The sequence below is a fragment of the Dreissena polymorpha genome, chromosome 2 (genome assembly GCF_020536995.1).
Source record: "Dreissena polymorpha isolate Duluth1 chromosome 2, UMN_Dpol_1.0, whole genome shotgun sequence".
NCBI lineage: Eukaryota > Metazoa > Mollusca > Bivalvia > Myida > Dreissenidae > Dreissena > Dreissena polymorpha.
In genome coordinates, this window is record NC_068356.1 from 24,137,758 (window position 1) to 24,154,011 (window position 16,254).

The window sequence follows — 16,254 nt, forward strand, 5'->3', positions numbered from 1 at the left end:
AGTGGGAAAACATTTAAAAATAGTTCTGTAATTGTTTCGTTTGATTTTTTTGTTGATGATGTTGTTTGTTTTGTTTTTGATATTGTTTATGGTCTCGATATTGTATCTTGTATAGTTTCATATATAACCATGTGCAGGTAGCACATATAGTTTAAAACATTAAAAGTTTTCATCAATCATTGTGCGTTTATTTTTAAATCATGCACGGGACGCATGAAACCGGAGGCGTGGGTAATGTAGCGAATATGCCTGCCTTCGATCAGTTTGTTAATAATTATAGTAGAGTGTAACCGTTGCTTTATACGGCATCATTCTCTTACCGCTATTCGGATAAAATAGATCGGACGCTAGCATTTTCAATTTGGGTAATACATATATTTTTATTCTGAAATTAATAATACAATTTGCAGTAATGCCTTACAATATCACTTTTTACTGCATGACTATAATGGGTAACTCACTAATGAGAATTTTATATTGTTAAATAGTATCTCATTGCTGTTTCATAAGGCTGAAGTAAATTAGTTTTCACCCATTTTGTAGAAAAGTTTCGTCTAGGTTATCACGTGACTTCCCAATGCTTTGCATTGACCGTTCCAAGGCGGTGACCCCAGCTTTATTCATATTTTGTGTTTATGTTGGTTTGTATTGTGCTGTTTTGTACTGTTTTGGCAATCGGTCACTTGCCTTAAATAAAGGACCAACTAATTGTTTTAATGAAAATTCAATACTGCTCCAGCAGCTGGAGTTTCACTTCTTTTTATTGTATGTATATAAGCAGTGGCTTCTCTGCATTAGAATGATTTCGAAGTTGGTTCTCAAAGCGTACACATCGAACAATACTAGATAAATAACTGTAGCTTTTCTGTCTACTGAGTAATTCCACATTGTGGTCGGAAAAGTGACAGAACTAGTTGTTAGCAAGGGCTTGTCTGCTGAGTAAACCAAGGTGGAAAAGCGACAGTCTAAATTTAATACTAACAGTGTAGGCTTTGACGTTCGTCTACGCATAGTTTTAGAGTAGTCTCATCCATAGTCTCAGACCAGTTTCATGCATAGTTTTAGACTAGTATCATCCGTAGTCTCAAACCAGGTTCATCCATAGTTTCAAACCAGTCTCATCCATAGTATCAGACTAGGCTCATAAATAGTCTCAGACCAGTTTCATCCATAGTTTTAGACTAGTATCATCCGTAGTCTCAAACCAGGTTCATCCATAGTTTCATACCAGTTTCATCCATAGTTGCAGACTAGTCTCATCCATAGTTTCAAACCAGTCTCATCCATAGTATCAGACTAGGCTCATAAATAGTATCAGACCAGTTTCATCCATAGTTTTAGACTAGTATCATCCGTAGCCTCAAACAAGGTTCATTCATAGTTTCAGACCAGTTTCATCCATAGTTTAAGACTAGTTTCAACCATAGTTTTAGACCAGTTTCATCCATAGTTTCAGACTAGTCTCATTCATAGTTTCAAACCAGTCTCCTCCATAGTATCAGACTAGGCTCATAAATAGTCTCAGACCAGTTTCATCCATAGTTTTAGACTAGTATCATCCGTAGTCTCAAACCGGGTTCATCCATAGTTTCAGACCAGTTTCCCCCATAGTTTCAGACTAGTTTCAACCATAGTTTGATACCAGTTTCATCCATAGTTTCAGACTAGTCTCAGCCATAGTTTCAAACCAGTCTCATCCATAGTATCAGACTAGGCTCATAAATAGTCTCAGACCAGTTTCATCCATAGTTTTAGACTAGTATCATCCGTAGTCTCAAACCAGTTTCATCCATAGTTTTAGACCAGTTTCATCCATTGTCCCAGACCAGGCTCATCCATAGTTTCAGACTAGGCATATCCTTAGTCTCAGACCAGGCTCATCCGTTGTTATTATTGATTAGTTTGTTATATTGACCCGGTTTTGTTGATTTCTACTGTGATTTATTATATGCACCAATCATTGTTCCAAATCCTTTGTTTCTAATCACACTGGTAAAGCAGCCAGGCGAAAATATTATATATCCTTAGCCAGCGTGAATTTCAGTCTGGTTAAAGTCACCTTGCACGTTACAATATATTTACGCATGACATTATGTCATGACGTCGTAGTAAATTGACAATACAAGATGCAAAATGCAACTTACAAGTCCAAAAAACATAATACAGAATGCAACGTATATACAAGTCCACTAACATAGATGGAAAGAAACACAAGCAATTTTACAGGGGAAAAGAAATAGAAATGAGGGGGGGGGGAACATAAACAGAAAAATAGTATTGATTTCGAGGTTGTAAACGGTCATGTAGAAATTTATGGAGAAGAAGAGTGGCAGAGAGAAGAAAATGGATGGCGGCTAGAATCTCTTGGTTGATTTTATGAAGCGCTGAACATGGTCAATAAGATACAATTTTCATCGACAGAAAGCGAAGGATTGCCAAACAGAAAACATACAGTGATGGAGAACATATCTGCGATACACTATTTATAAGCTGAGCTCGTTCTACACTGAACTTAGCACAATAAAAGAAAAAGTGGTTGCAGTCTTCAATTTCGTCACAAGAATTGCATTTAGGCGAGTCATTAATGTTTTTTTCTAAAAAGATGGGCAGCAAGAGAACTACAATTGGTGCGAAGACGTGTATGTAAAATTTGAAGATTTCGCGGCCCATGGTCAAAAAGTTGTGGACTACTGGAAGGTTGAGTGTTAGTATTCAACATATTTTTAAATGCGGCAATAGATGGTGCATTTTGAATATGACTTGGCAAGGAATTGAAACTGGCGATGGGTTGAGGGTAGAAATGTGTTCTTATAGAATAATGTTAGGAAGTCCACGTTTTGAATGTCACTTCTATTTCTTAAAGAGTACGGTACAGACTGACCTACTGTAAGCGGGACAAGGTTAGCAAGGTAATCAGGAACATGCGAATTTTTCATTTTGTAAAACATAATGAGTTTGTGTTTATTTCGCCTAGATTCTAAAGATTCCCAACCGATTTCTGATTGTTATTGTTTGTTGTTGAATAACCCACGACTGGAAGTTTAGATGCATGGTATCAAATCACTCGTGCTTCGCACTCGTGATAATAATATTGACAACGATGAAAAAGTCAGCTAAAACAGCACACGAAACAACAATGAAATAGCAAATGATAAAAATGAGAAAACTCGTATGTTCCGTTAAAAAATGCCTTTAAAAGGGAATTTAACTTGTACATTTTATTATACCACCTTCATGAATGGCAAAATCAATGGTATATATTTTAACGATATTTGTCATTATTTCGGATATAAATTTTCAGACCGATTGATATTGCGGGAATATATGATCCCTGCCAATATTAAATATAAAAGTCAACAAAACTATGTGCAGTTCGAGCAATGAGCACAGAATTTAGCATTGAGCACAAACAAGATAATAGATAATGAAGTTTTGATCTGCTGATGCAAACAAAGTGACCTGAGATTATACAATTTTATTTTGTGCTATATGTTCTAATCTGTGCTCTCAGCTCAAACATAACACACACACACATATATATATATATATATTGTATTTTCGAGACAATAATGTTTATAGTTCTCGTAAATCGTAACAAGAAATATCTTTAAAAAAGATATACGGCGTTGATAGTTCAATGAATGAGATCAAGGATAGCGAATGTCTTTTTTCTGTGCAGTTCTTAGCTGCATCACACGCAGTACGGGATGTTACGCGGAGTTTTCGCGGCTTATTTTACATTTTTACATATTGCTGGTCATAAACCTATAGATACAAAACAGAAAACCAAAAGAAGAATGGAAGTGAAATTAAAACATACGAGTCAACCGGCCACACGAGAAGTATCCGTATTTATAGGCGCGTTCTTCGAACAAACCTGTTTTAGTGGTTTGATTCGATTATTAACAGTATCGATAATCATCGCGCTCATGCTTAATACATTGGTCAATATGGTGGAATAATTATTGTTAAATTAATCAAAAATAATATTTATCATTGTTTTGTTGAAAACACATTAAGAATCTACATATTTCTGGTCTAAAGAAAATTCCAGGTCACCTAGTTCACGGATAGCGTATTTATTATATAACTATTATTTTACTGGCCGCGAACTCCGGAGATGACCTGTATATAAACTCTGACATTCATACACTGGCCGCGAATTGACCCGGGTTGAAATGCAATGTATTAAAGTGAGGCCTCGCTTCCACTGCTCTTTATACTTTTACATGTTAACATGTTGACAAGAATATGGAAGTAAGTACTAAATATGAGAACATAGCCTTTAAATATAAACGCGTTGCGCTGGTAATTCTCTGAAAATAAAAGGTGTACGCACAAACTGTATTTATGTCGAGAATTGAGTGTAAAACTGTTCTATCTATTAAGCCTTTTCATTAGAAATAAAATTGTTTCATGCAGTAAAACAGTGTTACAAAGACGCGGATATGTTTCCAATGTTCTGGTGGAATACTCAAATCAGCCAATGGAATAAATGAAGTGTATTCATTCGTACCTAGCCGCGGGAAATTTTATTTGAATTTTATTGGACACTTACAAAGGTCAGGAGAGGTGAAAAGCTGGCTAAATTCAGCTTACGCCGAAAAAAAATCTTTTTTCCCACATTCTCTTTTTGTCTTTTGCTATCTTTTTTTCGGCGTAAGCTGAATAAGCCAGCTTTTCACCTTATTCACCTTGTATCTATAGGTTTATGACCAGCAATATGTTATAATGTAAAATAAGCCGCGAAAACTCCCCGTAACATCCCGTACTGCGTGTGATGCAGCTAAGAACTGCACAGAAAAAGACATTCGCTATACTTGATCTCATTATTAAACTATTTACGCCGTATATCTTTTTTAAAGATATTTCTTGTTTACATTGTTTTTTTTATACTATTTTCGTTGTAGTATTTATTCAATATATATGTATGTATAACAAGCTATAACTGAATTGAAATATATACACAAGGTGATATTTTCACATAATCGCTCACGGTAGGCTGCATAGATATGAACAAATCATCATCATCATCATCATAGTTGTCATCGTCGTTGTCGTCATCATCATCTCCATCGTCATCATCATTACCACCACCATCACCATTATCATTTTTAAATGTAATCAATAATAAGTAGTAGAGTAAGTATTTGTGCGATGTTATGTCAACGTATTTTCGATTTAACTCGAAACTTTAGCGGATTGTCACGACACATGACATTTATATATATGGAAAGCATATGTTTACATTTATGAATATAAACGGAAAGATCAACTACAAACACTTTGCATAAGATATTGATGGGATTGTTATGAAGAGTTAACAATTGTGTTACAATGATATATTATGAGTGTTAAGTTGAATCATCTAAAACAAGCTCTTAAGACGACAATGGTTTTCGTAAAAACTCAACGGTTCCTCGAGTACATACTCCTACTGAGGGTAACGATTAGCTGTGTGTGTGTGTGTGTGCTTAAGACAAGTGTTTCGAGTGAACGATTCTTCTCATCAATATACAGGTAAACGTTTTATTGTTAGAAAAACTATGGAAAGCCTTCGTAACCCCCGCTGAAATACACATACTTATATAGTAAATATCGGGATTTTCATTTTTCGCGGAATTTTCACTTTCCGCGAAAAACCAATGCCATCATGGCCATAAATCACTACATCCAAATCGAAATCTAATATATATACACACACACATTATTTTTGCAGCTTACATACAAATTACAATAGATTGGCAGAGCAGGAAGAAGCCATGTTGATGCCCTGGCCCTGATCCATTGACTGAATACGGGTCGGTTCGGTCCCTTGATGCCGAACAATAACGTGCTGTTATAGACATGCAGACAGAAAGAAGAATTCCCATGGTTTGACTAGTGAATAAGTGGAGTGTTACACTTTTAAATGTTTCTTTGTTCCATATTGTTTTAAAATTAAGTTCTCTGGTATAAAGATAATACAGTAAAATTTAGTTATCTGACATTGAGATAAAACAGTAAAATATCAAAGAAAAACGGGTCAAAGTCTTATCTTATTACTTATCTAGATATGCTGTAAATCTCACCAAAGCGTTATAGGATTTAACAATTTTCCGGGGGAGAACCCCCGTACCTCCCGTTTTTATGTATTATATCCGGGCCTACAGCTCAAAGAATGCTAGCTACGCCCCTGGCTCTGTAATTACACCATGCTCTTTAATTTCACATGTATATCAAATCAAACTTTAAATTTCGTTGTTTCCTTTCCTAAGTTAATGATGTTATGTGTACGGACGTGATTTCACATAATTGTTTTCTTTTGGTTATTGTTTTTTCTCTAATTCAATAAGATTAGGCAGATTTTTTTGTTTAGTACGGCAATAATTTCATCATGATTCCCGAAAGTAGGTATGATCACATAGTCGTAAGAGCACTTGAACACGTGAGTTCGCCCATGAACACATGGTAAGGTTAACTAAATCTCCGCGATACGACCTAATATGTGGTTAAAACAGCAAACAATATCCAACAAACGAATGAATTATCAAACATAGTATGTGCACTGATGTGGCTTTGTAATTTCCGTTTGAAAAGTTTATTAAATATGCAAAATGAGAAAACACGCATAAGAGCGAGTTTCACAGATGTCAAACGGCTATTATGCTGTGTATATACCATACTCGCTTTAACGTTTACATATGGCAGATTTGAAATAAGTCGTTCTCTTTACACTCATGATCGCGTTAAACGTTAATTATACACGTTTGCATTCGCAATTTATTGACAGAATCACGACACATGTCAAATACAATACAGAAAATGTCAAGTTGTTCCCTTGATCTATAAACAAATAATGGATTGCATATAACTGATTTAAAATTAAAGTTTTCAAACTATTATTAAATCTTTTCCCCAAAATATGCTGTAATATTTATAGCTGAGCTTCCTTTTCCTTTGTCAATGATAATCAGCGAGGTATGCCGATAAGAAAAATCGGACTGGCTCGGTCTTTTACATAGGTCGCCGTTGTGAAGAATTTGTTTATGGTATGATAACTTAGGCGAGCTGCTTCGCAGCATCGTCTAAAAGCCCTCAAACTCGTCAAACCGGTCTAGTGTATCCTTACCCAACGACAAACGCTCTAGAATTCCGAATGCTGGCGTGGAGTAGTGAAGCACAGAATGACTCCGCTGGAAAATCACAATGACTCTGTTCTACGAGGAGTTCTCAGTAACAGTCTCAGTAAATTCCCAGGTTCCTACGTCAAATGCGTTATGGAGATTACATTACATAAATCATTGTTTATATCCCTACGTAGTTCATTCGAAAGAAGTGTCTATTTCTAAAAAGTCTAGTTTAATCCAAACTAGATAGAACACCATATAATGGTCTATGATCGTCCTGATAACAGAAACAACTCGGTAAGAACCTATGCAATATATAATGTCGATAGGGGTAATGACACAAACTATCACGCCTATATGGTGTTCTTAAAACTTTGCCATACTTTTTTAAAGATTGCTTTTGTAAATTCCTTTTCATTTTGTGTAAGCCTGTGTTTCCACGACAAATACTGTTACGTTGGCGGTGACTCAAACAAAAATGTTATTTTGTTCTAGATGGGCTAAGAAAGCCGTTAAAAATATCCCTGCAATTTATTTTGACCACTGCTACTGCTTATGAAATGTTGACTGAATCTTTTTGTGGATTCATGCTAGATTGGTGTTCTTTTGCAGTTAAAAACACGCGGCGCATAATTTGACCAAGTAAAATTAATGCTGATCCTTAAAAACTCCATTATTGATTGGGCTTAATTACGAAATTGACTGTGGTGGGTCGATGAAGACTGTAGATGTAATACCTTCAGTTATTGAAAGTGCCAAACTGGCAGAACTGGTACAAATACTACCGATATATATATATATATATATATATATATATATATATATATATATATATATATATATATATATATATATATATATATATATATATATATAACGTGTCCTTAATTTGTCACCCAAGGGTGAAATGCAGGAACGAAGCATTGGCACAAGTAGCAATCACAAATACAATCCAATGGCTATCACTGGGCCAGGGAATTGTAATAAGAACTCGTTATTGGCGATATATAAAGCTTTGGATGCATTTGACATTTTCAGCTGTACGGTAAGCGCGATGGTTAGTACACGTTATTTGTCCCGGGTTCAATCCCCGTTCACGGAACCATGTGACTTTGGTTGGTGGTCACCATACTAAAGAGGTGAGGTTTTATCCGGGTACTCCCGCCCCCCCCCCCCCTCCCCGCCCACATTACAAGACTAGTTTAAATTAAACATCTTTCTGTAAAAAAAAAGAAATTATGTCTACGATTCAAAATTCTTCTTAACCTTCATGAGTTAAATAAAGATAATTAGGTGGGGTGGCTGAAACCCACTCTGGCTCCTCACATTATAATGTCAGGCGTGGAAGGACCTAAACACACACACGGGAAATTAAGCTTTTTCAAATAATGGAGACAAATTTGTATTTTTCTGGCCTTTTCACTTAACTTTGATAATATCGAAAATAAAACAAAAATGTGTTTCTTTACTTCACTCGCTCGATCCCCATTTTTTGGGCGCCAAATTCTTCAAACATATGATCAACATGTGTGTGGCCTTATGGTGAGGTTAAACAATCAAGTGATAAATACAATGTTTATCGGAAGGAGTGAGTTCGCCGCTGCCCCAAACAGTCTTCCAAATATGCATGGCTGGTATGACCGGCTTTAGACGACAACCTTTAAAGAACATATATATATTAGTTTATTCGTATGAAAGTACATATATAACAATCTAAGTTAACGATTTTTTAACAACATTTAACAAAATAAAACACTGTAACAACTAGAAATGGTGCGGCAGAGACCGACGCGTATCCCCACGCCGCATGTTTGACCCAGGGGCGCCCCATGGTTAGTAATGGGTCCATGCATAGTTGAGATTGACCGTATTGTCATAAGAGAAGTTCAGTATCAATTAGAAGTGAATCGGTGTAGAAATAAAGAAATTATAGTAAAAGACAATTTTGGGTTGGTGTGGCCTATTATGGGCGGGGCGTCCCAGGGTTGGTAAAGGGGCCATAGTTGAGATTGACCTTATTGTCATAAGAGATGTTCAGTATCAATTTGACGTAAATCGGTGTAGATACAAAGAAATTATAGTAAAAGGCAATTTTCGGTGGGCGTGGCCTATGTGGATGGGGCGCCCCAGGGTTGGTAATGGCGCCATACATAGTTGAGATTGACTGTATTGTCATAAAAGAGGTTCAGTATCAATTTGAAGTGAATCGGTGAAGAAATAAAGAAATTATAGTAAAAGGCAATTTTGGGTGGGAGTGGCCTATGTGGGCGGGGCGCCCCAGGGTTGGTAATGGGACCATGCATAGTTGAGATTAACTGTATTGTCATAAGAGAGGTTCAGTATAAATTTAAAGTGAATCGGTGTAGAAATGAAGAAATTATAGTAAAAGGCAATTTTGAGTGGGCGTGGCCTATGTGGGCGGGGCGCCCCAGGGTTGGTAATGGGGCCATGCATAGCTGAGATTGACCGTATTGTCATAAGAGAGGTTCAGTATTAATTTGAAGTGAATCGGTGTAGAAATGAAGAAATTATAGTATAAGGCAATTTTGGGTTGTCATGGCCTATGTGGGCGGGTTGCCCTAGGGTTGGTAATGGGGCCATGCATAGCTGAGATTGACCATATTGTCATAAGAGAGGTTCAGTATCAATTTGAAGTGAATCGGTGTAGAAATGAAGAAATTATAGTAAAAGGCAATTTTGGGTGGGCGTGGACTATTTGGCCAGGGCGCCCCAGGGTTGGTAATGGGGCCATGCATAGTTGAGATTGACCTTAGTGTCATAAGAGAGGCTCAGTATCAATTTAAAGTAAATCGGTGCAGAAATGAAGAAGTTAATGTAAAATAACATAAAAAAATGAGTGAAAATCTCTGACCCGGCCCCGCCCAAACCCCCATACATTTTGACCCAGTGGTCAGATCAAAATTCCGTCACTGTCACCGTCGCACATATGCTCATAGCTAACATGTATGTAAGTTTCAAGGTTCTAGTGCTAATAGTGTAGGAGGAGCAGGTGGCCAGGACGGACAGACGCACATCAATACAATATCCCCACTTTTTCTCTGAAAAACATGGGGATAATAACACATCTTATGCATGAATATTTGTAGATATCGCTTGGTTTATTTTTATATATCCATATACCATATAATCCTACACAACTTGAAATAAACTAAAACACGAGGGACTGAAAGGCCCAAAGTCACTCACCTAAAATACAAAGGAACTGACCTCTTCTGTGCAGCCCGATATATCATTAGAACGAATGTTCTGACCAAGTTTCATGAAGAGTGAACAATAAATGTAACTTATAGAGTGCTTATGAGGTTTTACTATGGCCATAAAAGGATAAGTTCCCCGCCCCCTGGCGGCCATATTTTTCATCAGACAGGAATCACTTTAAATCTCATCCAAGATATATTTAAAACAAAAGTTCTGGCCAAGTTTAATGAAGACTTTTAAGAGTGTTAACAAGTTTTAACTAGAGCTTTGTCACAGACGTGACGTATACCCCCACATGCCTCATTGACACAGACTATTTTGCATGCTGTCTTCACAAAACAAGAGAATCGAATATATGGCCATTTTTAAGAATTATTATGCCATTATCATTTATGGCCATTTTTGACCTTTGAACTCAAAGTGTGACCTTGACCTTGGAGATATCAACATAATTCTTTCGTGCGACCCACCGTCCAATGATGGTAAACAAATGATTTCAAAATCTCACAATGAACGACATAATTATGGGCCAGACAAGCTTATTTATGGCCATTTTTTACCTTTAAACTCAAATTGTCACCTTGACCTTGGAGATATTGACGTAATTCTTTTGAGCGACACACCGTCCAATGATGATGAACAAATGTGCCATATTATTTGAAAATCTCACAATGAACAACATATTTATGGCCCAGACAAGCTCATTTATGGCCATTTTTGACCTTTGAACTTAAAGTGTGACCTTGACCTAGAAGATATCGACGTAATTCTTTTGCGCGACACACCGTCCAATGATGGTGAATAAATGTGCCAAATGATTTTAAATCTCACAATGAACAACATAGTTATTGCCCGGACAAGCTCATGTATGGCCATTTTGACCTTTGAACTCACAGTGTGACCTTGAACTTGTAGATATCAACGTAATTCTTTCACTCGACACACCGTCCAATGATGGTGAACAATTGTGCCAAATGATTTTAAAATCTCACAACAAATGACAAAGTTATGGCCCGGACAAGCTCATTTTTGACCTTTGAACACAAAGTGTGACCTTGACCTTTGAGATATTGACGTAATTCTTTCGCGCGACACACCGTCCAATGATGGTGAACAAATGAGCCAAATGATATTAAAGTCTCACAATGAACAACATAGTTATTGCCCAGACAAGATTTCGGGACAGACCGACCGACAAACAGACCAACAAAGTGATTCCTATATAGCCCTCATTACCAATGGTAATGGGGGTATAACAATAGCCAAAAGTTTTATGACAATAAATGTGGCCTCTGGAGTGTTAACAAGGTTTTACTATATTCATATAAGAAAATGCCCCGCCCCCTGGTGGTCATGTTTTTTAACAGTGCAGAACCATTTTCTAACACATCCAATATATAATTAGAACAAATTTTCTGACCAAGTTTCATGATGATTGGACTAAATGAGTGTTAATAAGTTGTTTTTTTAAGCTATATAAGAAAAAAGCCCAGACCCCTGGCAGCCATGTCTTTTAACCAACTGGAACCATTTGACTTTTAGAGTGTTAACAAGGTTTTACTAAGCCTATGTATAGCCATATAAAGAAAAATGCCCTGCCCCCTGGCGGCCATGTTTTTTAAGCAACTGGAACAGATTTTGGAACTCATCCAAGATATCATTAAAAAAAACTGTTCCAAGATATATTTGGCATAAATCTACTGATAAAATTTCATGAAGATAGGACAATAAATGTAGCCTCTAGAGTGTTAACAAGGCAAATGTTGACGCCACACAACAGACAAAAAGGGATCACAAAAGCTCACCATGAGAACATTATGCTAAGGTGAGCTAACAAACATAATACAAATGCATAAAGAGTCGCGTTATTAAGCATGTATAACAAAGGCAAAAATAAATAATGACAGCCGAGCACAGCACGCAACTTAATCATAAGGTGAAGTAAAAAGTTATATTTTAAAGTGGAAGTGTCACAGTTTATAGAACATTTGTGTTCACATTACACAGATTAGACAGCTTACTGCCTGTGTGAAGTTTAAATATGTATTTAGTTTTTTGCATAAAAAAGGCATAATAACTATCATAATAAATTATTCAAAACTTAAACCGCCTATATAATGTTCAAAAAATTTCATTAAATACTACACATTTCGGATAAAAATCCCAAAAGATAGAATTGCTTTACTAAATGTGGCTATACTTTCCTTTGCTGGGTTATCATTACAAAACATATATAATACAATTTATATTTGCACAATGTTGAAAATTACTGAAAATCAGTGGTCATTATCTAAAGCGTCATTCTTGCACAGATTTTTCAACAACAGAAAGTCACAAAAAATATACAATTGTGTATTTTGTAATAACTAACACAATTTTGATTATAAAAGAACATCTGTGGAATATAGCAGGAAAATAATGATCTTTACATGTATATAATATTTTTATATTACAATCAATTTTAGTTATATATCTAAGGGAAAACTTAAATTATTGTCCTGTATGTTATTTTAACAGACATGTTTTTCAGACATAGTGCACACTATTGATGTGTTTTACCATAACTACATTTTAACAACATATCAATTATTTCCAGAGTAATATACATTTCAAGTATCATATGTATATTATAATAACACATTTGTGTTATATTGAGTACAGTACAACACTTTGCTTAAACAAGATGGCCTGAAAGGCCCAAAGTGGCTCACCTGAGATGCAAAGGTACTGACCTGCTCAGTGCAGCCCCAAGATATCACTTGAACCAATGTTCTGACCAAGTTTCATGAAGAGTGAACTATAAATGTAACTTTAAGAGTGCTAACAATGTTTTACTACAGCCATATTACGATAAATTCCCCGACCCCTGGCAGCCAGGTTTGTCCACAGACCGTAGCTTTTTTCGAACTGATCCAAGACATCATTTAAACAAATGTTCTGACCAAGTGTTATGAAGATTGGAAAATAAATGTGATTATTGGAGTGTTAACAAGTTTGTACTATAGCTATATATTAGGGAAAATGCCCTGCCCCCTTGCAGTAATGTTTTTCAACCAACCAGAACCGTTTTTGAACTCATCCAAGATATCATCGGGAACAATCTTCTTACCAAGTTTCATTAAGATCAGAAAATAAATGTGGCCTATAGATTGTTAACGAGGTTTTAATATAGTAATATATGGCCAATAAAAATTCCCTGTCCAATTGCGGCCATTTTTTTCAAGCAACTAAAACCATTTTCGAACTGGTTCAAGAAATTATTAGAACTAATGTTCTGACTCATGAAGATTGGACAATACATGTGACTTTAAGAGTGTAAACAAGTTTTTACAATAGCCATAAGGAAAAATTCCCCGCCCAATGGCAGCAATGTTTATTAACCAACAAGAACCATTTTAGAAGTTGTCCAGGATATCATTGGGACAAATCTTCTGACCAAGTTTCATGGAGATCGGACAATAAATGGGGACTCTATAGTGTAAGCAAGGTTTTACTTATAATAGCAATATGTAGCCATATAAGGAAAAATGCCCCTACCCCTGGTGGCCATGTTTTTCAACAGACTGGAACTATTTTCATACTCGTTCAAGATATGATTGGGACAAATCTTCTGACCAAGTTTCATGATGATCGGACAAAAAATGTGGCCTCTAGAGTGTTAAAAAGGTTTTACTACAGCCATATTAGAAAAAATGCCCCACCCCTGGCGGCCATGTTTGTCAACCAACCGGAATTATTTTCGAACTCGTCCAAGATATGATGGGACGAATCTTCTGTCTAATTTTCATAAAGATCCAACAATAAATGTGGCCACTAGAGTCTTAACAAGGTTTCACTCCAGCCATATATAGCCATATTAGAAAAAATGCCCCGCCTCCTGGCAGCCATGTTTTTCAAACAACTGCAACTATTTTCAAACATGTCCAAGATATCATTGAGACAAATCTTCTGACCAAATTTCATGAAGATCGGACAATAAATGTGACCTCTAGAGTATTAACAAGGCAAATGTTGACGCCGCACAACGCACAACAGACAAAAGGCGATCACAAAAGTTCACCATGAGCACATTGTGCTCAGGTGAATCTGTGAGCTAAAGAACATTCACTAGTTGCTCCTTTCATGATAAAATAATCAGGTACTTTTACATACCTTGTATTAAAGCAACACACATATTACATTAATTGATAAAACATGAGAACAGTACTTGTATAATACAATTTTACATATATACATGACCTCATGATTATCATAGTCTAACTTGCTTAATGTTAACGCAGTGAAAAATAACAAAAAAATACACCTTATAGCTTAAAATCAGTAATAATGACTGAACTGGAATTCCCTTTATTATACACGGAAAATATTTAGACACTATAAAAATACATTTTAATAGCAAATAGTCTTAAATTGTATACATTTATAATTAATTTACATCAAAATTCCTTTGACACATTACCGGTAATTTAAGTATTTATTAGGACAATGTTTTTCCTTTTGAAATTATATTTGCTCATTAATATATATAATTTAGTAAGCACATTTTAGTACCAAACAGTAACATGTTTAAACACTGATCTAATTGAAAATCTATACTGCATTACTGAAAGTTAAATTTATACAGGGTAGCTTGCAGAATGATGCATCATATGACATAAGATCCTTTTTTGCATGATGCGACTCATATGACACAGAATGACCGACTTATGTACAGCAGAGACTTTATTAGTTTAGAGGAGCATCTAAAACAATCATGCACAGGATACCAACAAAAGTAACACTTTTCTTTTTGATATATATAAACAATATTCAACAACACGTTTTCAAATTTGTAAGCTTTTCCATATTGTCAAGTCATCAGTAAATCAATAAACAAACAATGGCATAGATCATTATAAAAGTCTCTCTCTCATGGATTACATATGTATAAGTAGTTCACAAAACATGATGGATGTAGTTAGAATTTTGGTGCAGATCTGTCATTGGTTTGAGCCTTTCGAAGTGACACGCTGGCAAACATAGGGTTGTTTTGGTGACTGGAACAGAAGATACTCTTCATTTAAAAGGGTACAAAAGTGTCATCAATTTAAACGTTTAATTTTTTAGTATAGTTTCCACATTTAAATATAAGGCCTTTAAAAATACTACTTATGGAATATCCTGTGGAAAACTAGTAGTGAATTGCAATGAACAAGTGTGAAAATTCTAATTGTTAGCCAAAGTCATGAAATACGGTTGATGAAAATATCATTGTTGTTATTGTTTGCATGCAAAGCTGATTGCTCATACTTCACATTCTCCTCTATCGTGGCATGGTCTTGAAGAGGTGGTGGTGGCGGATTATTACTCAGCTGTCGAACTGGTGTATTGACGGCATTCACCCTTGTACTGGGCTGACGCTGTGTAAAAAGTGACATTGAGGAGACATTAGGGTGACCATGGGAACCAATAGAGGGAGCAGGAGGAGGAGGGGGCATGCTGGAGGTGGTTGCAGGCCGATGCAGAGGAGAGGGTATGTGTTGAGGTGAGGATTGCGATTGGTGAGAGGAAACGGGCTGAGAATGGACTGGGGGAGGTGGAGGGGGAGGGGGTGGTGGAGCACTGATAGGGGGTGCAGGAGAGGGGGCAGAGGTTACTGGGGGCATCATACATGGAACACTTGAGGTTTTGGCAGGGAGAGTGTAGGATCGTGGGTGTAGATGTTGGGCTTTGCTCTCATATGGAGCCCCTGCACTGGCTGACGGCAGGCTGTAATTAGGAGGGGTTTGGGGGTCACTGGAGAAGGTGTTGTTGGCTCCCTGATTAAAGGAGGGAGCACTTGGAGCGGAGTCCTGCACAGCTCTCCCGCCCATCGAGAAGAATGATCCTGAACGCTGCAGTGACACATTTCTCTCTGAATACATGCCATGCAGCTAGAATAAAAGAA

The 16,254-nt window shown here is 36.5% G+C and overlaps 1 protein-coding gene across 4 annotated transcripts in view; it reads right to left on the reverse strand.

The window, feature by feature from the left end:
• Nucleotides 1-8,775: 8,775 nt before the first annotated feature.
• LOC127866257 (brain-specific angiogenesis inhibitor 1-associated protein 2-like) overlaps nucleotides 8,776-16,254 on the reverse strand; it is a 42,375-nt gene continuing 34,896 nt past the window's right edge. For 2 of the 4 annotated variants that reach the window (XM_052406684.1, XM_052406686.1), the window contains 2 exons: nucleotides 15,618-16,240; nucleotides 8,776-15,364 (listed from right to left, as the gene is read on the reverse strand). In XM_052406684.1, coding sequence (XP_052262644.1) covers nucleotides 15,286-15,364; nucleotides 15,618-16,240 — 702 coding nt within the window. In that variant the 3' untranslated portion in view covers nucleotides 8,776-15,285. The remainder of the gene's footprint in view (nucleotides 15,365-15,617; nucleotides 16,241-16,254) is intronic. The other 2 variants (XM_052406687.1, XM_052406688.1) reach the window with 1 other exon arrangement.